The sequence below is a fragment of the Girardinichthys multiradiatus genome, chromosome 9 (genome assembly GCF_021462225.1).
Source record: "Girardinichthys multiradiatus isolate DD_20200921_A chromosome 9, DD_fGirMul_XY1, whole genome shotgun sequence".
Taxonomy (NCBI): Eukaryota; Metazoa; Chordata; class Actinopteri; order Cyprinodontiformes; family Goodeidae; genus Girardinichthys; species Girardinichthys multiradiatus.
In genome coordinates, this window is record NC_061802.1 from 26,523,094 (window position 1) to 26,549,360 (window position 26,267).

At 38.4% G+C, this 26,267-nt stretch overlaps 3 protein-coding genes across 7 annotated transcripts in view; all 3 read left to right on the plus strand.

Annotated features, from left to right (window-relative positions):
- Positions 1–3,986: 3,986 nt before the first annotated feature.
- Positions 3,987–10,545, plus strand: tor3a (torsin family 3, member A). The gene is made up of 6 exons (XM_047373844.1): positions 3,987–4,339; positions 4,480–4,602; positions 6,111–6,376; positions 7,036–7,211; positions 8,853–8,977; positions 9,182–10,545. Exons 1-6 carry the CDS (start codon positions 4,174–4,176, stop codon positions 9,427–9,429), a joined length of 1,104 nt encoding a protein of 367 aa, XP_047229800.1. The 5' UTR covers positions 3,987–4,173; the 3' UTR covers positions 9,430–10,545.
- Positions 10,546–13,119: 2,574 nt separating this feature from the next.
- On the plus strand, positions 13,120–19,312 carry calr (calreticulin). Its single transcript, XM_047373796.1, has 9 exons — positions 13,120–13,391; positions 13,842–13,943; positions 15,175–15,378; positions 15,541–15,635; positions 15,838–16,047; positions 16,161–16,274; positions 16,438–16,581; positions 17,961–18,053; positions 18,132–19,312. The coding sequence occupies exons 1-9, from the start codon at positions 13,298–13,300 to the stop codon at positions 18,354–18,356; spliced, it is 1,281 nt and encodes a 426-aa protein (XP_047229752.1). The 5' UTR covers positions 13,120–13,297; the 3' UTR covers positions 18,357–19,312.
- A 3,040-nt stretch (positions 19,313–22,352) lies between these two features.
- Positions 22,353–26,267, plus strand: part of eps15 (epidermal growth factor receptor pathway substrate 15) — a 41,033-nt gene continuing 37,118 nt past the window's right edge. For all 5 annotated transcript variants that reach the window (XM_047374834.1, XM_047374837.1, XM_047374835.1 and 2 more), the window contains exon 1: positions 22,353–22,413. In XM_047374834.1, the coding sequence (XP_047230790.1) occupies positions 22,360–22,413 (54 nt within the window). In that variant the 5' untranslated portion in view covers positions 22,353–22,359. The remainder of the gene's footprint in view (positions 22,414–26,267) is intronic.

The window sequence follows — 26,267 nt, forward strand, 5'->3', positions numbered from 1 at the left end:
CGCAGTGGGAGCTTTACACAGAACCAGGCGCGTCGTTAGACCCGGAGGTTTTCTGAACAGACCCGAACTTCTTGAAAGAAGAAATTTAGAAGTATTAAAAAGATGCAGCCACAAAATGGTATTGGACTTCACATTTTATTTAAAAACAATCAGGGTTTTTTTTTTTTTTTTCAATTGTTTCACATGGTCACCTCCCACTCCACCTAACCTGACGATGAGTTAAAAAGAGAAACAAAAAATCAATCTGCCTGTGCAGAGTCGGACTCTATTCTGGAGAAGTCCAGAACAGCAGTTCATTCCAGGTCGACCTGCCTCCTTCATTACCAGAAGAGTTACACTGAACGCCTCAAACCGGGATCTTTTCAGAACAACCGTGGAGGCAACCAGAGAGTGGGAGGCTGGTGTGTGTGCAGGAACAGGTGGACGCAGAGCGGTATAACCCAGGCTGAAGATTTGCATCATGATGTGAAAATGTCTGGTCCTTTACTTCAGTCAAAATAAAAGCATTTAATCCTAACGTAGATCAACACATTGCATCTCATTGCTGCAGCCTGTCTTAGTCTAGTTCTAAAGTGTTACTCAATAAACCAGGAAAATATCTCCTGGTTCCAGTAAGACGTAGTAGAAAGAGCAAAAGTAAACCTCCCTCTTCTCTTTCATATCTTCTGTGCTTATTCTAAACATGCAGCTCTGGTTTTAAAGATGCAGTTTAATTCCGAAATAAATCATAGCAATTAATCAACGGTAGACCATTGATTAGTTAACTATTTTATTTTTCTGAATTACACATGTAATATTACATAAACTAAACTAATTAAACAATGATAATTGTACTGAAGGTGAGACATACATACCATATGTATATAGTTATTAATAACTAATATTAGTACTGATAAGGTCCAGGATGAGGCTCTATGCTATATTTTAAACACCACAACTTAACACCCTTTCCTCTCAAAGTGTTTAATAGAACTGCACTAATGTCTCACATGCTCAGTGCAGAACAACAGACTGTGTTGTAAAATGTTTAATTTATTATTTTTGGCAGGCCAAATTTCTTCCGAATGAAGGGCTGAAAAGATGGCAGTAAAAAAGAACAGGTTCATAAAAGAAGGAACAATTTTAATGAAATGTTTCAAAAACTCTTGTCATAATTAAAATAAATAAATGTGTATTAGGATTTTACCATTTGACTAAGATTTAATAATCTACTTTTATACCAGTTTCCTTTTTTGAAATGTAAGCTATTAAGACAATGGAGCCTCAGGAACACTTTGATGAGAATGTAACGTTTAAAAAGGTAATTTATGTAGATGACAAAAGAAGCACATTTATCTGGCCCAAAGTAAACATCTCTGAGTTTAAGAAAAAGTTTTGTCATCAAAAATTCAGATGACATTTTTTTCTAAATACCTAAAAATTTGTTTCAGCAAAATGGTTTTTCATTAGGCCTAAACTCTGTTTCTTCTTATCCTTCATTCAGCTTTTAACAAAAATAAAAAACAAGTAAATTATTGCAAACTTTTTTTGTTTGATTCACAATAATTTACATTCAGTCTAAACCCAGCCGAGACAGAGAACTGGTACAATATGTCCTATGTTATTTTAACTTTAAATTACTTATAAACTGTCTTATGGAAATATAAATATTTTGGGTTTGGGCTAAAGCCCCCAATGTTTTTAGACCCTAAAAACGCCCCTGCACAGAACCTTATCGGAGCTGATTGCTTGATAATGACCTGAAGTGGTAAATATTTAGTCATATGATTGTGTAAAAGGGTCATTTACATTTAAAAATGTTGTAAATCTAGTTCAAGTAAACTTTAGCACGCTACAGTCAGCTTTAATCAGTCAGTCAGTCATTTTCTACCACTTATTCCATAGTGGGTCGCGGGGGAGCTGGTGCCTATCTCCAGCAGTCTATGGGCGAGAGGCAGGGTACACCCTGGACAGATCGCCAGTCCATCGCAGGGCAACACACAAACAACCAAGCACACACTCATTCATTCATACACCTAAGGGCAATTTAGAGTCACCAATTAACCTAACAGGCATGTCTTTGGACTGTGGGAGGAAGCCGGAGTACTCGGTGAGAACCCACGCATGCACAGGGAGAACATGCAAACTCCATGCAGAAAGACCCCTGGTTGGGACTCGAACCCAGGACCTTCATATTAATCATAAATTGTCAACAACATTGTGGCTGGTGAAAATGCTGAGTGGCTATTAACTTTGGAAAACCTTTAGCAATGCCGGTGAGCAAAATAATTAATGTCAAGCCCTGGTTACGCTGATAAAATACTGCATAAAATCTTAAATATTCAGTAGCTGAGATTGGAATTTGTAAATAACTTGAACCTAAATTGTATGTACATTTTTGTAATGGGGTTTTGGTTTTTTGTTTGCCCATTTGACTTTAAGTGATGTAATTACTCTGGCTCCATCTAGTGTTTTATATACAGTACTTCTAAAGATGGCACAGAATACAGATGGTCCACAAAACATAACTGAGCTGAGACTATAAAGCGCAGACAGCTGCAGTATAGGTGACATGTAATGACAGGTGGAGTAGGGTAAATAGCCTGGTTAAGGCCGTTTGCATAAAAATTGTTGTAACTATTACTGAGGAAATGCAACCCAAGCAGAGACCTCAAGGCTGTTTTGTCTAAAATTCTGGTCCTGGACGCAGAAAGCCTCAGATGATCAGATTAGAATGTATGTAAGCTCTTCATGAGGAAAAAAAGCAGTTGACAATTTAAGCTAAAAGTAATATTTTCACTAATGTCCAGTATTAGGGTGGTGACCCCAGTTTTCTGACCCTGTGTGGCAAATAAATATTTAATGGTGTTCTTTATTGGTTGAAATATTATTGTTTATCTGAGCATCAGAGATGCTGCAAAACCTGGAGTTTTTAATATATCAGGCCTTTGGAAATATCACAGTAGGCTAATCTTTAAAACCAATAATTGTATATTAAAACACTTTCTCTTTTGTTCTTTACAGTGTCGCTTCTTGAATGTCACCTGGTGCCAAACGATTACAGAATCATATAATTAGGTCAAGAATGAGAAGCGTTTCAGTGTTTTACAGTCATTTACACATTTTCCCCCAACTAAAAATAACACGCTCCAACTTACCAAATCAAATGATTTTTGGTGTATTCCCCTAAATAAAATGTTTTAAATTAGATCTATCTTAAAAACTCCAGACATTTTGTCATGTGGCTTTTGGTTTTGGTCTGCCAGTCCAAGATAGAAGCCCCCCACCCTGGCTCTTCAGGGGTAAACAGAAGAGAGTTAATCTAATGTGAGCTCATACATTAAAAAATAAAATAAAATACAGTTTTTAACAAGACATGGACCTGAGTATGTATTTAAAGCAGTTATAGGCAAACGTGGTCATTTAGTGGAAAACCGAGTCAGGCTTTTTTCTCAGAAATAATCCTTTGTTGCTGTTGTAAAAGGTTATATATTAAGCAGTTTCAGTTGTCAGTATGGTTGGGCCTATTTTATTATTCATTTGCAACACCTAATGTTAACAGAAGAAACGTGTAGTTTGTTGTCATATATAAAGTTTTCTGTGTGCCCAGCATGGGGTCACTGATCATTACAAATCACTGCTTGGGGTCAGAAGGGGTGGGCCATGAACATCAGTGACAGAACATGTCATAAAAAGGAGTTCATTTGTATATTAATTAAATGCTCCAACTCACTGCAAACTGAATTCAGATTCATAAAACAAATAATGCAAATAAGCCTGCCAATGTCTTGAAACAAGTGTGTTAATAGTTGCATTTTAAACAGCAGCTGGCTTGTAATCACTGTTTAGTTATCAGGAAAATCATTCGCTGCTGTGGGTGAGGTTGGTGTGTTTCTGTAGGTACCAAATGAAGAGCAAAAATATCCCCACCCTTTATAAAGCCTTTGGAGAAATAACACCAACCCGCCGAAGCTTCCCTTCCCGTCCCTCTCTGTGTGGGTGGAGTCAGGCGGAACCGGCTGAGCGAAGCCAAGTGCTTCACGGACATTATTTATAGCTGGGACGGTAGTGTGGGTGGAGACTGGACCCGCCACACAGCCACAGCTGGCTATCGCTTAGTGGGCTGGTGGCTTAAATAAATAGCAGAGAAGCTCCTCTGACCTGTGTCGCCGCGGCTTTCCGTCCTGCTCCCCGATGTTTGCGCGCTGGTTGCTGCCTCTGGTCTGCGCTCTGACCGCAGAGGCCCACTTCTTCCACCTCGATAGCATTAGCAACGTCTCCACCTACTATTTCAACTACTTCTACTGCAACATCTGGGAGGGGGAGTGTCAGCCCCACCAGGATGATGCCACACAGCAAGGTGAGCAGGAACAGTACTTTATAGATCAGGTGTTTCTGACATTTATTTAAAGATCCGTTTCCTCCTTTGCTTTGTAAATGAATCAGTGCTTACTACAGTGTTGTTAACCCAGTTTTTAATGTCTCTGTTGCTGTGGAAAGTTCCTGCCGGGGATCTCTGGCCAGGCTTTCCTCAGGACTACACCAGCCTGCTGCATCAGTGGTACTGTAGCCTGGGCCAGTGCTGTGAGTCTGGAGACTGCAGGATAACCAACAACATCACAGGTAGCACCCTACACCCCTGTGGCTCTGCCTGATTTACTTTAGTGGGTTTTATCTAGGCCTAGCCAGTCTGTGTCTGCGTCACCTGTAGAGAATAAACACCTGTAGGATTGTCAGGATGTGAGGAGCAAGAGTTTCCCGTCCAACCACCTTTAGCAGCAGTAATTTGAAGTATTAGCCTCTTGCATTGTTGTGGAGGAAATTTGAATCACTCTTTAACATTTTGGTTTTGATTGCGGCTGCAGGTATTCCTTTACAGACTGCTCTCATAAGGTCTAGCCATAAGATTTCATTTTGATATCTGTCTGAACTTTGGTTTTCATTGCGGAGTTGCTTCTGTGTTTGGGATCATTGTCCTGTTACTTGATCTAATTTGGGCCAAGATGTAATTGACGAGGAGATGACCACGTCTTTCACTGGAGGATATTTCTCAATGACACCAAGGTGCTTTGGTCCTGGTCCCAAATTATCACCCTTCCACCGCTGTGCTTGACAGATATGCAAAAAATGCACCAATCGATCAGCTGGATTTCCCTTAATGAGATTAGAGATTGACTGGTCTGATTCCAGCAAAGAAAGATTTGGTTCAAAACTAAGAATTCAGAGATTTACAAAATTTGTTGAGATATTTGTTGATGTGTAAATTGGATGTAATTTTGAATTGCATTCATTTTCAGTCAGATTCATAGCTACTACCCCAACAAAAAATAAGTCCGTAGCACAGTTTCCCTCTTTTATATGATATAGACCTTAGAATAAAAAACCTCAAAATATGCAGGTCAGGCCATGAAGAAAACTAAACATGGGTTTGAAGAGGAGAAAACATGATTGGTGCATGTTGTGCTGCTTGGCCATTTTTTATTCTTTATTTCGAAAACATCTATATGAGGGCTGCACAGTGGGTCAGTTGTTAGTACTGCTGCCTTGCACCATGAAGGTCCCGGGTTCAAATCATGCACAGGGACCTATCTGCATGGAGTTTATTTTTCCAGTCACTGCCTATCATTCTAGCTTTAAGAAAGTTGCTGAGCATCTTTACTGTTTCCTGTGATCTCATTTTATTGTTTCTTTATTGCAGATTTATTGGTTTCTTATCAGCCATTCAATAAAGAGTTTTGCAAGAGGATCGGGACGACTAATGTTCCTGTCATAATCTTACATCTGGTCAGGAAGCTTGATTAGGAAATAGTTATTTAAACGGATTCATCATTTGAAAGACTTTTAGAGATCTGTTTGCATTGTATCTTGCACTTGTAGAGGAAATATTAGTACTGATTTTGAATCAGTTCGGATTTGTAAAACCTTTCTAAGAAATATTTTGCAAAGTAAAACTCAAAGATATTCAATTTAAAAAAGATATTTTCTCAGAAAAGTGACTTATAAGATGAAAAAGGATAAGGTTTTGTATTTTCTGTGTGATTAGACATTATGATTTTGTGTACTATGACACTTCAGCAGTGAACGTCCACAGACTGAGTGCTGTATTGTTTATGTGTAACTTCCCCACTCAGGTTTGGCCAAAGACCTGCAGACGAAGCTCCACGGGCAACACCTGGCCCAGTCTGTGGTTCTTAAAGCTATTCAGGGTTTCATCAACAACCCAGAGTCCAACAAGCCCCTGACGCTCTCCTTCCACGGTTGGACCGGAACCGGTAAAAACTTTGTGGCCCGTCTCATTGCTGACAACCTGTACCGGGACGGGGTGAAGAGTGAGTGCGTACGCCTGTTCATCGCCCCGTTCCACTTCCCACACGCCAGACTAGTCGACACATACAAGGTGAGAGATGCGGGAACCCCGTTGGCCCACTGGGCTGGACGGCATGTTCCAGGAACATGGTAAACATGTTTGTGGGTTGGTTCCCTTGCTCAATCAGATGTTTAGACTGCATTTTGTAACCCGTCTCATGGACGATGACTGTCACAATCTGGACTGATGCTTGAGGTCAAATATTGATGATCCAACACCACAGGTATACGTGACTTTTTGGAACTTGGCGCTAGTTCAACTAGGCCTCAATGACACAAGTGGGCTCCTCATTTTACACAACCAGACCACCACACAAGAGATAGAGATGGAGTTACGAAAACTCTATCTCTATCTCTCTTTTATATAGAGAAATAGCATAAGATGGCAAAAAAAGAAAAGTCCTTTAATTCCCCCCTGAAAAGGAGGTAAAATCAGCTACATATTGTTTAGGCTAAGCAGAAAAATTAAGGGGTTAAGTTACTCATCCCCTATAGTTGTTTGATTTATCTCTTTTTAATTTGTTATCCTATTATCAGTATTATCACCATATTTTATTAATGTATGTGTCTATTTGTTTTATGTGTGTCCTGTTTTTTTAACCTCTGTTAAAGTATATGAACAGTGCTCTGTAAATAAAGGTTTACTGAACAAGGTGGGATATTTAATTTGTTCCTCTTCACTGGGTCCAGGGTCAGCTGAGGGAGGCCATCCGAGATTTGGTGCTGCGCTGCCCAGAGACTCTGTTCATCTTCGATGAGGCTGAGAAGCTCCACCCGGGCCTCATCGATGCTATCAAGCCCTACATGGATCATTATGACAATGTGGATGGGGTCAGCTACCGTAGAGCCATCTTCATCTTCCTCAGGTTGGTGGATCAATCTAAGGCATTTTCTGTCTGTGAAACCTGGATCACAAGCTCAGCTCCACAGTTCTGACTGCTTTATGCCATTTTAATATGAAAACATGTCTTTCTGTTTTTAAAATTAAACATCATGTAGCACCTATAGAAAAGTGAAACAATTTCAACTCAACATATTAATATATTTTATTAGCAAATATTCCAAAATGATTGAGATCTAATCAAATTTGCCATTCATAAATCCATGAGCAATTTGTGAAAATATAACAAATTTCAAAATGTTCTTCAATACAAATCAAAATCCTAAACTTGTCAGAGTTTGTGTAGCGGAGGATCCCGGAATGCAGACAAGCAGGCAGCATGACGGTAAGTAAAATATTTAATCTTAGAAAAACAAAACTCACTCACTAGAGGAGGCAGGAACAAAACAATGAACAGGCAGGCAAGACAGGCATGGCATAATCCTTAAGGTTTCCGCGAGGAATGAACAGAACAGAGGTGTATATATGGAGCAAGAACCAGGTAAAACGAGGAGACTGAATGCTAGGTGCAGGTGAACCGAATAAAGTTAATTGTCAGACAGGAGAGAACAAAACGTGGCTGGAGCAAAAGAGAGACTCCTGAATACAAACTAATAGAAACACAACTAGTAAAGCATAAAACTAAAGCATAACCAGATCCAAAAAACTTAACTTGACAAAACATGAACTAGAAAACAAAAACTAAAGCATGACCAGGAAAATAATAAACAGAAGCATGATTCAAAACCTATCAAGAATAATAATAAGAAGAAGAACCCAAAAACATCCACAAATCATGACAAAACTGGTTTAAAAAGTTACTGGTGTGTGGGAATGCTGCATGTTTAGACATTCTTTATGGTGTCCCCCAGGGGTCAGTGTTGGGCCCGAAATTGTGAAAAATGTAAATCAATGATTTCGGCGAAATGTCCATGTTCTTTCTGGGAACAATGATGAAATCTAGCTTTGGGATATGACATGGAAATACTAAAGACTGAAACTTCCCTTAACTAGGAAAAAAACAAATTCATTGTAATATATAATGAAACTAACATTCAAACACATCCGCAAAAGGATTTGATCAATATGAAGAGAGTAGATAAAAACAAATCCTCAGGGATCATAATAGACAACAAGCGCATATGAAAGTCCAAGAGTTGTTACACATTAAACTAAACTGTCAAAGCATATATCAGTTTTGAAAAAAGAAAAGTAGGTACTGGACTATGATTTCCAACTGTAAACAGTGTATATCATATTGTTTACTAATTTTACAATATTTGTCATATAGCATTCAGGTCAGAGGTAATAATCATGTAACATCTAGGTAGGACTATATTGTTTTGTAATAAATTCTAGCCTATTATATGGGCTACTATATTGTATTATATCAGGAAAACTCTGAGAAGTAAAGAAGATTAATCGGGCCATTATTATTACAGTTTTTGCCACTAAATATTTAGGTGGATGTTAAGAGTCTTTTCGTTAGATTCAGTTAAGTTTGGAACTTCACCTAACTTCATGAACGTGTAAAAAATACAACTCCAGATTTTGTTTCTTTTCTGCTAAAATACACACTAAGTGTGCAGATATGTGACAAACATGTCATTGCCTTGTATCACTACAGCAACATAGGCGGTGCAACAATAAACGACGTGGCGCTGGACTTCTGGCACTCGGGTCAGAATCGAGAGGACATCGGTATGGAGGACCTGGAGCATCGACTTCGAGCTGAAACTTTGGAGACCCAAGGTGTGAAGCCGGAGGCAGGTTGATGTTCAAATGGTCAAATGTTTCATGGTTTCCTCGTAAACTGAAGCTGGCAAATTCAGCCACAAACAGTTCAAAACAATTTGGTGAAATCTGCCTTACTGTGTGTTTTTAAAGCTGTAGTTGAACTTTAATAATTTTACTTTCTACTTTAATTCTCATTTCCTTTTATTCTATTTCTCTTAGGGGGGTTTGCTCAGAGTGAGCTGATGTCAGACCACCTGATTGACTTCTTCGTGCCGTTTCTGCCTCTGGAGTACCGTCACGTCAAGCTGTGCGCCCGAGACGCCTATGCAGCGCGTGGTCTAGAGGCAGATGAGGCAACGTTAGACGAGGTGGCCAAGGCGATGCTGTATGTCCCCAAAGAGGAAAGACTCTTCTCAGCCCAAGGATGCAAGTCCATACCACAGAGGATCAACTTCTTTCTCCCGTAGGAGGAGAGAGATGCAGCGACCTGGAGGAGGTGTTACGACTGCTTTTCCGGCCCATCTGCATACAGAGCCACAGAGTGTTTCCCTCGCTCTGTTCTGTGCACCCCTCCCCACACAGATACACACGCCGTGTCCGTCCAGGTCCCTTGGAGACGGCCAGACAGCAGGGCAGGTTCAGGATGAGAGGAGGGAACAGCCCTGAAAGGATCAGCAGTGTTGTTGGAAACACACTCAATCCAGACTGCTGTTATGGGAGCCATGGCTGCTCTCCCTTATCTGCCTGGTTTGAGTATTCAGTGTCTGGATGAAGATGTGAAGAAGTCTGTGGCTGTGAAGTGTTTGTCATAAAACTGATTTTCCCTTTTCACTATTTATATTTGTCTCTGCAATACAGTTACAAGTTATGCTGGTTTTTTTATGTATTTTTATCAGTTCACATGTCATGTGTTGGTAGCATATCAGATATTGTGCTTATCTTGACACCTTTATTTATTAATATAATTTGTGTCATAGTTAAACTGTTTTACCGTGCCATGTGGTGTCTGTGGATCTGTTTAAATGGACACTTAGTAAAGTATTAAACAGACCTAAGATCAGATTTAAAATTTCCTGTTATAACCCAAAAGAACACCTCTATTACATTACCATCACAGGTACTTAGCACCCATGTATGTGGGATCCCACACGTCATCCCAGTTCTTCTGTCCTACCTTCACTCACAGTTACACTTTGCGTCTGCAGCTTGCTTGTCTGCGAGGTTCGACTGAGTATTAAATGGTATTGTTTTAATAACAAAGTGGCATGGCTAAAATTCAAGAACAGTTGTGTAAATGTTACTGGAAAATGTTACTGGAAACTTGTGAGCAGCCATGTGTGGAAGATAAGAAGAATCTATATGACGGTAAAGTTTTTAGTAAACTTATTTTTTCCTCTGAAGGTAAACTGTCATGGTCTTTTTAACGTGAAGTCAAACTGTAAATTTATTTATTTATTGATTTATTAATTTGCTTTCACCCTGACTCTCTCTCACTCAGGTTGATGTAAAGGCTTTTTTAAGTTGAAATCACTTCATGTACACATGGGACTATGGTAAAAAGAAATAAAACCTTAAAAAATTAACATTTTTTATCGTTTGCTTCTGATTTGGTTGTCAGTTGTGCTTTATTTTGCCGTGTATATTAATTTCTTTCTTTCTTCTGTCTTTATTTCTACTTACATTTATTAATTATCAAATTTAAAGAACGTCTTTTTTTACTCCTGCACACTAAAACCAATTTTATTGTAGGAAGTGTCTTAAATGTCAAAACAGAAATATGACATGAATTTATCCTTATTTACTTCTGATGCATCCTTTCCAGTACCGTAGAAAAATATTCCTACCGATTGACCTTTTTCACATCTCGCAACTTCTCAACTACAAACTTCAATGTATTTTACTGGTATTTTATGTGATAGATAGATCAAAGTGGTGGAAGGAAAACTACATTTGTCTTTTTAAACAAAGAAAAATCTGAAAAGTGTGGCATGCCTCCTTTACTCATATACCTCCAAATAAAATTTTGTGCAAATGATTCCCCTCTGACGGAACCAAATGAACAGATTCCATCTGTGTGTAATTTGGTCTAAGCATAATTACAACTGTTGAAGGTTTCAAGGGTTTGTTAGAGAATATTAGAAAACAAACAGAATGATGAGGACCAAGGAACACAGCAGGAGGATCTCCAGTTGATGTGAAAAGTGCTACAAGATATTGTGGTAAATTTTAAATAATTATTTACATAATTATATAATAACCCTATATTTTATCAAAAAGCTGCAGTTATTTTACATATGCATACTTATTCCATTGTTCAATCAATACAGCCCATTTTGATTATATTTTTCCGTTTAGTTGATCAAAGCATACATTTGAGTTCCTCAATAGAGTAGAAGAAATTATTATTATTTTATGTCTTTTCAACTATTGATTTTGATATTGGTACAATGTGGGCTGTACCAAAAGAACAGGTGATATTAATCCTCCTTACTGGACCCTGTTTGATACCAGAGAGAGTGCAGAAATCCATCCCATTTAATTTGCATGGTTTGACATGGGTACTAACAATACACACTTGTATCTAACTCAAAAGGATTCCCGCTCTCTTGTGGTTTTATGAACATTTTTCATTGATTAATTTAAGCTTTTCGGTCCACTTGTGTTAGAGTTCATCCCCTCCTAACCTACACGTTGTTATTAGTGTTTCTGTTCATTAAAAGTTTATTGTAAATCATTATTTGATTAAGAACTAGGATAACATTTAATCTCCCAAAGGACAAGCTTTCCAACTGCTTCCAACTGCTCAGAGTTGTTTTAGGTTTGTCTCTTTGTATTTATTTCTGTTTTCCCTCTTTATTTGTACAATTCTGGTCAAATTACTCAATCAAATGCTTTTATTTGTGTCCAGCATGGATGCAAAAATTGTTTTTACATGTGAGAACCCTGAACAGGTTTCAGAGAAATTTGGCAAAAATTTCTCATGGAAGGAGTTGGTGAAGTCACCTGGGAAGACTAGAATGGCCAGATGTTTGTACCAAAGACTTACAGCAATTGATTGGAGTCAAGTTACAAAAATCATGTAGTTTAGTTAATGTGTTAAAGTAGGGTGGTTTCCAACAACTTTTCTCATACTACTAAATTGTTCAGGAAAACTATAGTTCAGACTGCATACAGTACCATGCCACAACACTGGCAAATCACAGAACTATTTAACATGAAACAGGCAGAATATGACATTGACTATTTTATGACGAATATACACAAAAACCCATCAGAGGAAAATTCATGCGATAACTTTAACAAATTTGAATCAGTTACAGTTAGACAGTCATTGTCATCATTACCATTTTATTGAGCTTTTCTATCCTGGCTCTGGGGATTTATTAGAGCCAAACTCTGGTTCAAACATGTAAGGCTGAACCCTTGAAACTCAAATGCAATTTTAATGCTTAAGAATCTATGTCGAAATCTTTCAAAAGGTGTTTTACTGGCCATAACATTGTCTAATGCCAGCTGATCAGCTGAAATCATCACCCTAACCATGCATAAAGCAGAATGATCAGTTCTTTTCCATCAGTGTGCTTTCGAATAGCTTTGTTTTGTTAAACTGTACAGTGGAAATCAATATTTTACATTCCAGCTATGTTTTAGTTGGGCGTATACATTTGTTGTTCAAGAAAAAATGAAAAAGTAGATGGTTTTAAGCTAAGGTTAGATTATGTTTACAAAACTCGTAAAGACTGTGTCTTTCTTTCAACATATATTTGTATAAATCTGTACTCTGTTTACTTATAAAAACCAAACTGGTTATCAGCTCTGATTGAGTAGATTTTAAATCTATCTAGCCCAATTTAATTAAATGCTATAGAAAATGTCGTTGATTTTTCATGCTGAATAATTTGTGGCGGTTTTGTGTTTGTTAATTATTCTAGTGATGAGTTCTACGTTAGTAATAAGATCTATTCTTCCACCTATCTTTTTTTTTTTTTTCTCCAGCCATGTGATTTATCCAGGAGCATCATTCTTCTTGGGGCGTACATCAACCAAACGCGTGGTCTGCTCCGATTGGCTACTAAACTTAACGTTCAGACCTTCTCTCCTCTGATTGGGTGAATGCTCCGACACTGGTTAGAAGCCGCCGACCAATCAGATTCAGACATCTGTTCCGAGCAGAGAGGAGAGCGGCTGGTGTGCTTCAGCTGCTCGGTTCTGTAAAATGATTGTATGAGAGAGACTGGAACAACATCGCCGGTATACAGCTTAAGTAAAGCACAAATATCGCTTATTTGTAGTTTGTAAGTTTTTTTCCGGACGGAGCGCTTTTAGCTCGTAACCATGACAGCGCTGTCGCTGATTTTAATGGCCGTGTCTGCCGCCTGTGTTCTGGCCGAGTCCTCTGTGTATTTCCGAGAGCAGTTTGAGGATGGTGGTGAGAATTTATCTTTATTTTATCGTTATGTTGCAACTGAATGTTGTTTCTGTGTACTTTTCGTTTATTATAACATTAAATGAAAAATAGTGACATGCTTAGCTGTTAGAATGGGCTTTCATATTTGAATATGTTTAATAAATTGACATTTTGCATGCATAATCTGCACATCCCAGGGGTAAAAGCCATTTAGTCTGTAAGATGGAGCCACTACTACTTCTTCCCCCAGTCCTTCATCTATAGTCCATCTGTTTTCTTCTCCCAGCCATCATCAAAACTCACCCCCACCGTACTGCACCTCCCTACCCTGGTCATTCTCTCTTGTCCTCCTCTTCCCACAGTAAAGTGCACCTGCACTGGTTTTATTATCACCATCAGAAGCTCAGGTGCATTTAGCAGTGTGCGTGATGCTTATCACAATGAATGTTGAACCTGAGCTTGTCTATGCAGATGGCTGGAACACTCGCTGGATGGAATCCAAGCACAAAACAGACTACGGCAAGTTTGTCCTGTCTGCAGGGAAGTTTTATGGAGACGCAGAGAAAGACAAAGGTGAGTGGAAATGAGCCACACGGTGATGTGGGTCTTGTCTTGTAAACATAAGCATTAAATGAAGGAGTTTAGATTATCTGACAATAGTGAGCGGTGGTGGTTCTTGTATGAATGGGGCTTTGGGGGAGCCCAGGTTGAGCCACACACCTGCTCTCCCACATTAAACTCATTCAGCAATAAATTCACCTTCCATTATATTCTATATCAGCCACAATGAAAACTAAAACTATTGATCTGATATAGATTGATTTAGATGGATGGACAGCTCAATAAATAGTCGGCATGGGCTGTGATGAGATTCTCATGCTATAATGTTGAGTAAAAACACAACCGTATTGCATTTACAAAAAAGGAAAACCTTAATATGACATTTTTTACAGAAAAAAAACCAATAGTTATTCCTATTTTATTCCTAAAATGACATATTGGTTATTACAGTTTTATTAATGTTATCGCATTGATTTGTTGCTTAATCAAATATACTGCTTTGACATCTTCTAAATTCTGTTTGCACACAAATTGTGTAGCCATTTTGCTCTTTATAGAGTAATACAAGTAACAAGCTGATATGACCTGGTTAGTTAGGTGACTTGGCAGTGTGCAGCAACACGTAGGTGATGGGCAGTACTGTATTACTATATGCATCATACAACTTGTATGATGGACCTTCATCTGGCATGCCATTATGGCAGAACAATTTTTCTGAGTTTGAAACTGTAACTTAACAATTTTTTTTGTATAAGTAGTATTTTTCACTCTTGTCCTAATCTAAGTCAATCCTGCCTAATGCCTAGAAAACATAAAAACATTTATTTTTTGTTTGTTTTCACTAACAAAATAAAGGTTCTGTACCTCTCAAATTGTGTTGAGATCCTTCAGTCCACCTCGAGTTGGTCAAATGTTTTACAGACGCCTTCAAAGCACCAAAATAGTCATATAATTTACCACCAAATAAAAAGACGTGAATTCCTCATTGAGTGGACATGCAAATCAGTAATGGTAAGCTTGTTTTTGCTCCCATACCAGCAACCACCACTGCTACCCAGTGTGCAGCCTCATAGAAAAGCCACCGAAAAGCTGCTGTTAGGATTCACTTCTCCTAAGGCAGTACCATTGTTTTTTTTGGGTCTTTCCGTTGCTCACACAAAGTGGTTCTAAGTGACTCGGTATTGGCCTGTTAAATTCTGCCTCAGCTGGAATCTTCCCCGTGATGATGCCGTTTTTACCGCAGGTCTGCAGACGAGCCAGGATGCCCGCTTTTATGCTTTGTCAGCCCGTTTTGATGACTTCAGTAACAAAGGCCAGCCGTTGGTCATCCAGTTCACCGTGAAACACGAGCAGAGCATCGACTGCGGCGGAGGCTACATCAAACTGTTCCCCTCTGGGCTCAACCAGGAGGAAATGCACGGAGACTCCGTCTACAACATCATGTTTGGTAAGACATGTTTGGATAAATAGTAAATTCTAACTTTTTTGTCAGAATTTGCTTCATTAAATATTTACACCAGTTACTTGTGATAAGATGCTCTTTTTGAACATGGTTTGAATTACTTTAAACTTTCTAGATTCTTACTTGTTGATTCGATGCCTTCTTCAGGTCCTGATATTTGTGGCCCAGGCACAAAGAAAGTTCACGTGATCTTTAACTACAAAGGCAAAAACCACCTGATTAACAAAGATATCAGGTGCAAGGTATGGCATGGTTCTTTTTTCCCCCCCCTTTAATAAGAAAATTGTACATTGTAGTTTTTCCAGACATTTGCTTCTTGGGGACATTGAGTGATTACCAAGTATTACACTCAATCTTGACTAGCCCAAACTAAAAATGAAGGAAAAATGTCTAGTTTTTAGTGCCGTTCCTTCCTGTTTCTAACATTCACCATCGTCCTCACAGGATGATGAGTACACACACTTGTACACGCTGATCGTCAACCCTGACAACACTTATGAGGTTAAGATCGACAACAAGAAGGTTGAGTCTGGCAACCTGGAGGATGACTGGGACTTTCTGCCCTCGAAAAAAATCAAGGACCCCAATGCCAAAAAGCCCGAGGAATGGGATGACAGGGAGAAGATTCCAGACCCGGATGATAAGAAACCTGAGGTTAGTCCATTTTAATAATCCTACAAATCTATTTTTCCACCTTTTATATTTAGGGATATATTTGTGTGAAACCTTAATTTTTCTCATGTTTTAACCTGTCGTGAATTTTTAAGGACTGGGACAAGCCCGAGAACATACCGGATCCAGATGCCAAAAAGCCCGATGACTGGGATGATGAGATGGATGGAGAGTGGGAGCCGCCGATGATCACCAACCCTGAGTACAAGGTATTCACGTTACACATTATGCAGCCATTGGGTTTTGCCCAACTCTGTTCTTATAAATATAATTGTTAAGCAAAGCTCTTTATTCCTGAAATTTTCTTTAAATGGGTTCCGATTTGTTTTATTGTTAATTATGTTGACATGAGCCAAAATGTGTTTTGTGCAGGGCGAGTGGAAGCCCAGAGAGATCGATAATCCTGCCTACAAAGGCAAGTGGATCCACCCTGAGATTGAGAATCCAGAGTACACAGCTGACCCGGAGATCTACAAGTATGACAGCATCGGCGTGATCGGGCTGGACTTGTGGCAGGTGGGATGGTCTCGCTGACAGTGGGTTTAGTCAACAGTAAGAATACAGCAGCTAAATTAGGAATAATTCCCAGGGTTCCTGCACAGACTGTATGGAAAACTATGAAATTCGAATGAAGTATCTTGCAGGTCTAACTAATTATGGTAAAAGAAAATAGAGCATGGGAATTTTTTTTATATTTAATTTATGTCCATCCATTAGCCACCTGCTTGTTCATCCATCTGTCCATTCAGTCATGTTTTCCATCCTTCTATCCATCCACCAATACACTCATCTATCATCTTTGTCTATCATCCCTCCAGTTTTCATCCACCCGTCCATTCATTAACTCATTGATCAAGCCACCCGCTTGTTCATCCATTCACACAGCCTTACATCTACCTATCCATTCATTGGTTTGGTTTGTTTGTGGGCCCCTCAAAGTGTTTTGATATCCAAGTGTTATATCGATCTCCAAAGGGTTTTTAAAAATACTTTATTATGTTTACTGGCGGAAAAAGAACAGGAGACTGAGTCAAACAGTTTCTGAAGACAGCAAAGTGCAAAGCAGAAACTTTAATTCAACCAGAAATAAAGTTACGGGCAGAACAGAGCATTGAGAAAACCCCTGGGTTGAATAGATTGGGTTTGGGAGATCTCTCCTTGTGTACTTTCCAACTAGTACCTCCTTTCCTTTGTTCCTCTCCCAGCACCAACCTTCTGGGGTCACTTACAGGACACCCAACATTTAGCTGACTCTGCAGAGTCAAAGTAAGCACAGATCTTGAAACCAAGCATGTAATAATAATAATAAGCACAGATTTACACACAGCACTTGGAAAGCAAATTCAGGTTTCGTGCGTTTCCAGGGAAATAAACACTACAGCCTGTCCATCTGTTTGTCAGCCTTCTTCCTTTTGTCTGTCCATTTGATCATCTGTCCATCCTTCAGTTCATTCATCCAATCTGTTCCATCGATCTATGGATTCATTTTCCGTCCTGTCGACCCGTCCAGCCACCAGTGGTGCATCCAGTTATCCATTAATCTATCGTTTTCATCCTTCCTTCTAGTCTCTGGTGTTTGTAGGCTCCATGTTTAGACCCTGACCACAGTAGAAATATGTATATAAATAAACCTATAATGAATATTTGTATTTCTACTTTAAAAATGGGCAAAAATGTAACAGAGAACTCCAGAAGCTTGGATCTGGAGAATGAGTTTTTGAAAAAAGTATGGAAACCCTGAGGTCCTCATTGCAAAAACCTCAATACCAAGTGTCACGTTTTTTTTTTATTGAGGAGTTCTAAGCTGGGAAGAGGGGAGGTTTTGGAAATGGATAATACTTGTTGTTAAAGTATTTAGACTCGATAAGCACTGACAGGCTTGTGTTTGTGTAAAGGTCAAGTCTGGGACCATCTTTGACAACTTCCTAATCACCAGTGATCCTAAACTGGCTGAGGAAGTTGGCAACGAAGCCTGGGGCAAAACTAAGGTATGTTCCCAGTACACCGTCTCCTCTCTGTTTGCAAACACTCATCAGTTTTTAATTGTCAGTTATTTCCTTTTTCAGGAGAGTGAGAAAAAGATGAAGGAACGCCAAGAGGAAGAGGAGAGGAAGATGCGGGAAGAAGAGGACAAGAAGAGAGATGAGGTGAAGGAAGATGAGGAGGAAGAAGAGAAGGATGAGGAGGAGGACGATGAAGAGGAGGAGGAGGAAGAAGGAGAGGAACCAGAAGAGGAGGGGGAAGAGGAAGAAGATGAAGCCACAGACTCTCAACTCAAGGATGAGTTATAAACTCAGGAACTGCTCTGTTTGAGTCAGTGGGCTGTTGGAAGGAGACTGAAATGAAAGACCTTGATAACTGTCACCTTGGGGCGGGGCCTGGGTGGGATGGACTTTTTCATTTGTTTGTTTACAAAACAAGAGGGATAGGTCAATAAGGGCAATTACTGTTGTGTTTCCTGTTTCAATGAGCCACTATTGCTACTATTAACATAATTATTGTTATATAAATTGGAATAATAGAAATGATCCGCTGAAACGAATGTCGATTAGTAATTATTAAGCTGCAAGCCGTAATCAGCAGCTGTCTATAAACTATCATATGTTTAATGAGATCTAGGTTTATGTGAAGCTTTGACAGGAAAATATATTTAGTGTGTGGATGGTGCCATGAAAATGTTTTGTTTACCTCGTGTGCTTTGTGTGTTATTTGTTTTTGTAAATGTTTTGCACTAATTCATGTCAGTCTGAAAGGATTGGATTGAGTTGGGCATCTTCACGCAGGTTGTCTGTCCTGCATTAACATTAAATTAAAACAAGGTTTAATGGGAACCACCATCAGGACTAAGGCTTTGTATTTTACACCCAGCACTGAACAGCCATCTGGCTGGTTATATAGGCTGCTTTACGCTGACGCCCCTTCCATAGTTTCATAACCAACACTTCCACAGTGCACCTTCTGTAGTCTTGCGTTTACATTAAGCTACGTTAAGGGTTAGATGCACCTTAGGGCCTCTTCTGTAGCAGTAAATCATCTGATCATTTGGGACCCAAATGACGGTTTAATCAGTTTCCTTCTGTCTGATTTCTGTACTTCTGCACTGCTGTACCCCGGCACCCTGTCTCATACACTTTCAACAATGCTCCTTTTGTAAAACACACATTTTGTACTAATGGTAAGAAATGAAGTAGGGGCAAATTTTATGTTGCTGTGCAAATAATAAAAATCTGAAGAAATCAAACTGGAACACTTGCATTCTGATATGGTTTCCATTTGGTTGTTATTGTACAATAATTACCTAAAATTTTGTGGCTGTCAAAGGTGACAAATTATTTTTTCCTTTTTAAAACTTGACTACATATTTTTGAGAAGCCAACTGGTGAATTGCAATAATTAAATATAGCTGTTTATTTCCTTTCAGTGCAACCCTAAAATACAGCAGTTCTTCACTTGTATTGATACCCCTGGTAAAGATGTTAGAAGTCTTAAAATCAGTTGATTCTTTATTGCAATCCCATAATCTCACAGCAAGCAGAATTTTAGAAATCCAACCTTTAAGTTGAGCATTTACAAAAGTTGCTTATTCGAAATAATTAAAAAGGCATACTTTGAATAAATAATCCACCACTTTCTGCTTTAGGCTATAATTAAGATGTGGCATGGAGGCCTATTTCCCTTTGCCAGTCTTTAAAATGGAAAAGACAATAAATAGAACATTTCATTGAAGTCAGGCAAATATATACTGTCTGAGCTTAATTTTTATCTTTATGGACAATGTACATTAACATTGCGGAAAATGCACCGCAATTAGCCAATTGGCTATTTTTCATCTGTTGTCCCTGGACAAATGGGAAAATTTGTCTCACTAACAACAAGCATAAAGGTTACACAATAATACAAAGATCAAATGAACATACAAATTCTGTCAATAAATACAATAGCCAAAGGAAACTACACTACAAAAACTATTTATAAAGGTCTCAACAATCAATAAAGCATTTAATCTTACATCAAGATGGCCAAACACAAGTTGTCTCATGGTAGGATTAGGGGCAGTACCCATTACTCAAACGTATGACATATCTGATATGTTATGAGCCAGTCTAGTTTTTTAAACAAATTATATGTAGTCAGAGCTCTGATTGTCTGGGAGACAGAGTTCCACTCCAGTGCAGCTGTAAGTGAAAAGGCTCTCTGACTAAAAGCAGTTTTCTAGAGAGGAACAATACAGTCTTCTTGGGTTGCCCCTCTTGTTTGCACATATCTAAATTGAACATAGTAATTAAAAAGTTTTAAACACCTGGAACTGTGATAAATAAGGCTGGATGGAGTTCATTTTAAGGATGAGAAGGAAAGTAGAAGATCTCACTGTTAGAGAGATGCAGCAAAGTGTGGCATTAGGGTCACAATTTCTCCAAAACTACCATTTGACTATTTATAGTTGAAACAAGATCTTTACATATGCTATATAGAGAGATATATACCTTTTTTGACACTGTCTACCTTTAAACCAGACTTAACATTTCCAGTTTTAGGTTTGTTAGAATTACCAAAATTATTTCCATTTGCTAAATGCCACTGTGGATAACTTTGAACGGTGTTTTGCTTTTGCTCAGGGGCTAATGCATACATTTTGCACCAAAACACGTTAATCTCTGAGACACAGAACCTGTTTCTTTCCTTAACAACATAATGGTTTACCATAGTGTTTATACGTACTTTCAGGAATCTGGAAACTGTACTCAACAATCAACCAGACTTGTGGAGGTCTACAGTTCTCTTCCTTATGTCTTGGCTGATTTATTTTTATTTTTCCATGATGTCACACAAAAATTAAGCAATGTGTTAAAATACATCCGCAGGTGGGCCTCCATTAGGGCTACACAATATATCGCAAACATATCGTCATCAGTGTGTGCAATATTCATACCATAAAGGACTATTTGGAGTGCAATAATTGTTGGCTAATACATTCCAAGGGTTATGAACATGCTAATGTAATATTTAGACAGTTGGACAGAGACTAATGGCAGCAGATGCTCACACTAGATGCAACTGACATTGCCTAAAATGCTAATGGTGACAAAGTGATGGAAGCACAGAACAAAATAGGCAGATATCGCACCTGATGTCGTCATCCCAAAATGTACCAATATTATTGCCAAAGCAAGATATTCTAATGTTGAGTAGCCCTAGTCTTCAATTAACTCAAATGTAGTAAACTAACCTATCAGAATCTTACAAAATTATGACATCATCACTTGGTCTTTCCCTAAATTGTTTAAATGCATTATAATCATAATGTATTCTAAACCTCTGACTTTGAAGAAAATAAGGCTAATAAAAACATCTCCAAAACATTCTATCCTTTTATTCTGGCATTTAGCAAATGGAAATTGTTTTAGTGATAATAACTGACCCAAAACAGGAAACGTTTAGTATGATTTAATGTCAGACAGTGAGAAAAATAAGTGTTTGTGTACTATAAATACCTTGCCCCAACTATCTATGTATATCGTTGCTCTGTGGAAAACAAACAAACAAACAAACAAACAAACAAACAAACAAACAAAGCCATTTCTATACTACCAACACCAGCGTAAAAGTCTGAGGTTTGCAAGACTACTGGGACCTTAATTAGAGCAAAGATTGAGCTTTTCTGCAACATCCACTTCAGGTGGGTCTGGTACATAAGAAAGAATAGATATGTGACAAAGCATCTACAATAAAATGAGTTTTGAATGTGAGATTTCATCCTATTCAGCTTTCACACAGCAGAGGGAGTCCATGACTGTGTTTTTTGTATTAGATAATCTCAAATATATGCGCAACTTGGTTTAGCCATTAATTCTTAGTGAAAGCAAGAAATCCGTAAAAAAATCACTTTCTTGTTGTATATGTTGCTTAAAATTTATAATTAGTAATAATGGTGAAGGTATCGCCGTATCGTGTTAGCCGCTAAGTTACTGAATTTGTAATATTGTAATTTTATTTTATTTCCAAAATATAAGTCAGGAAAAACATTTGTATTAAGCTACGCAATTACGTAATTACACTATTAAAATTTTACAAGCTGCATTTTTTAGGTAGTGCATTATTCAGCGTGTGCCTAACCTTATTATGTCCCGATCAGTGTGAAGTTAATATAAATCGGTTTTAATAACCTGTAGAGGGACCCAATTGTTTTTTATATCATATTTGTTCTTACGTTTAATATAAAATTAATAGGATTTCCCATCAGTCCCTTTATCCAGTTGTTCAGCGCCCCCTCTTGGCGTCTGGCAGCATCGCAGCATGAAAGCAGTGGGAAACAGAAACACTATGGCTGCCACTCTGTCTCTTACTCAGGTAACAGTCTGTACAACTAAAATATATCGACAGCAAACGTCGCTGGCTTTGTGCTTGTTTTTCTGATAACACCTCGGTGGCGTTATTCAGACAAGGCGGGCAGAAATGTGAGGCTTCCTCGACCGTGGTGGCTGTTTTTGAAGTTCAGTCCTGCTGTGACTGGGAAAAGTTTCTGCCTAATCTCTTTGGGGACTGCGTAAGGGCGTAGCTAGCCAGCTAGCCTGCTAGCTAACAGCTAGTTTTGTGCCAGTGTTAAGCTTTTTTGTCGCTTCTTTGTCAAACTGCAGACTCGTCGTGTTGCTAGCGTTACTTGGCTTCGTTTTATTTGTCGCTGTTTCTCAACATTTTTGCTGCAGGCTAGTCGGTCATTGCCAAAGTGATGATAATACGTGATACCCATCTGTGGCTCAGTCTATATGGTCGCTTTACTGTCACATTTCTGTCATAACGGTTAGCAAGCTTCTGTTTTTATGTATTATATCCAGTGTTAAGGACTGCCTTGCTGTTCGTGTGGTTTCCAAGATGGTTAGACTGAATATTCAGTCTGGAGATGGCTATTATTAGAAGTAAACATGCTACAGGGTGATTGAATTAGAGCTTTTTCCAATAACCTTTTTCCGCTGGACACCGTTAACTGTTAGCCTGTTAGCTCCTGAGCTTATTTTGTGTACAAGGTTTTGCAGTGTGTCAAATAATATAATTGTTCAATGTTAAAAGCTGCTTTGCAACCATAAGAGGAAGTGAACTATAGCAGCTACTAGCCTCCCCTGCTGAGAAAGAAATGTCAGCCTGTTGCCTGTTAAATTAACTACAATTTTGTGTTATATTGTTTGTTTGGCGTTTAAATACGTTATTTAGCAGGTTACAGTCATGTCTAATCAGTGGGTTGCAGTCCCAGGCGTGTTATCTGAGCCACAGTTAGATATAACAACAGATAGGAGGTGTTTAGCAGTGGTAGCTCATTGTTTTGTTTGAGTCTTTCTGCCTGAATACTCTCAACATTTCCCGTGTGTTTAGTGTTAGTTTTAAGAGTAAAATTGCACAAAAGATTAAAATTCATTTGTCAGTTTAATTGGCAAAATTATAATGGCAAAGGTCGGTTTTGATGTGATATTTGTTAAGCTTGCAGTATTTCAGGGGCCATGCCTTCAAATTGTGCTTGCCAGCAACATATTTGGGCAATTAAATGGAGCTTCACTCCCATTGTGCCCTCGCCCGATTTAGATGCTAGTGCCAAAGGAGAAAGAGATGTTTTGACGATGAAAAGAAACGGGGAAGTAAAATAATTTGGGTTAATCATAACTGAATTTGTCATCTCAATATTCAGCCATAATATTGCCGTTTTGTTCTTTCATAATATCGTGCAGCCCAGACACTTATGTTTATTTTGTTGAAAGGTTTTGAGATTTCCGCAGACTCGTACACCAGAGATGCATCTTGCTATCAGTTAAAATTTGATTGTGTTATACAGTAATCAGAGTTTCTACAAAGACTTAAATATGCCTTAAAAGTGATAAAAGGTCTAAAATATAATCATCTTAAAGTCTTGAAAATGACTAGTTAGTTGTTGTTGTTTTTTTTAGGCTAATAAAATCAAATTGTTCTTGTTACCATATTTACTATTGGCTCCTTCCTCATGGGGCAGCTTATATTTAACAAGGCTTTCAGTAGCTGGCTAAAACCTGTTAGCAGTAAATTGCTTAAGCTAACTTTTCACTGTAGGCGTTCATATAAGGTGAGGTTTACAATCCCTTCGTCCGCATTTGGACAAAGTTATATTTACCTTGTTTAATTTGTCAAGTGCGTTAACTATAAATTTCAGGATATTTCCCATCATTTAAGTTGGTCCTAAACTGAAATCACAATTGCTTTAAAAAGTCTTATTTAACTTTATGCAAGTTGCAGAGCCCCTGATAATTGAGGCGTTTTCTTTTTTTCAGCGCTCATTTAAGGAGTCACCACTACAATCGATCACAGTGTTACAGCCATCAACAGTTCCTGGCACACGATTTTGTGTGTCTCATAGAAAAAGTTGCTTTAGCCCGAGAGAAAGATGTGTGTGTCAACAGTTAGGGACGGTAGAAAAAGCTGACAGATAACTGCTGATGACAGGCTTCAGGGTTTTTTTTTCCTCCACGTCTTTCTTTGTACTCGGATCTGTTACAAGATTGACACCCGAGCAGATATCTCCTGTTGTCCTTCTTTAGTTGTACAGTGGAGGCTAAATTTGCACAATGGTTGGCCTTGCTGTGTTGGAGAGTTGACTTCTTCTTTCCTCCCTTCCTGCACCTGTGATTTGAAGCTCTCAATGACCATTTGTCAGGCTCAGCTATAAGAAAGAGGAAACGCTGATTTGTTTCCTGTTGAGCACTAAAGCGGCCAGAAGAAAAAAAGGCTGTTTACAGAGGTTTCGAGTAACAGATTAGCTGTCGCTCATAATGCAAGCTTTTACCGCTTTGGGGAGCTCACAAGAGCTCTTTCTTGTTGAATCAAACTCATCACCATTGCAGTAAAGCAAAATGTAACAGAACTGACCAACCGAATTGAATGGTGTCAGACTCCATTGGTACAACACTAAATGGTGTCAAGTAAGCAGTTTTCTCCATGTTGTATCTATATGTAGAGAGAAACCCAGAATGAACGTCTGTCAACTTACAAGTCAGGAAAACAGTTAGTTGATTGGCCAAACTGCAAGAGTGCTGGTTCTCAAAAACTAGGATTAAAAAAAAAAATGTATTCAACAAGCTGATCTGTTCTTCTAAAATGTGACATTATTACTAAAGACGTTTATCAAGGGTGCAGGCAGACATTTTGTCCAAATTTTGTCACCTCTCCGAGATTCTTGCCTCTCAAAATACTTGGAACGGTTTGAGTTTATCCATAATATATTGGATATATGTTCAGATATAAGTAAACTACTCGTTGCAGCCATGATAGGAATTATGATTAATAAAAGAAAAGCACATTACTAACTAACATGGTTCTGTCTGAGTCACCATGTAAGGTACTGTCAAACTACAGTTCTCTGGATTTTTCACAATTATAAAGATAATTAAGATTTTTTCTTTTATATGGCCCTGAAAAAATATTTATAGCGGGGCTGTATTTTGGTTTATTTTTAACATAACATTTAATGGAGTTAGTTTTTATATTTCCTTTTCAGTATTCTGCTGTTTTTTCTTTAAATTTCAAATTTTTTGCTGTGAATGACATTTTTGAGTTTGTTGACCGTTTAGTGCCTTCTTAGGTAAATGAGCTTTCAGGTTGTTTACCTTGAAGCTTTTGAAATGATGTCCTAAAATTCAGGAAGGGAAGTGAGTGAGCGTTGCTTTCAAACACATCAGTTAATTGGAATATTCAAAGTTAACTTCATCATTAGTAATTCAAACCATAAAGTGACCCTCATATTAAACTGATTGAATGCTCTCAAAGGGAGGCATTTCATGTATTTTGTTTATGTAAATTATGATGATTAGAGCTTACAGATAATCAAAATCAGAAATTCACAAGAACCAATTAAAAAAGGATTTTAATACAGAAATGTCATCCTGCCATGTATGACCTACATTATTATAGGTAGGACAGCTACATTTTACTTTTCATTTTGCATTAAATCAAAGTCCCAGAGTCTGAAGGGCTGGTGGAGAGCCACAGAGTCCACGTTTATTTAAGGTCCAGCAAACAGCAGTGATTTGGGGTGCCACATCATCTGCACGCGTTGGTCCACTGTGTTTTCTTCAGTCGAAAGGGAGACCAGCTGTCTTCCAGGATGCTGATTTCATTTTCCAGCAGGACTTGGCTCCTGGCCGCACTGCCAGCTGTACGAATAGTTGCTTTATGAACCATTGCTGTAC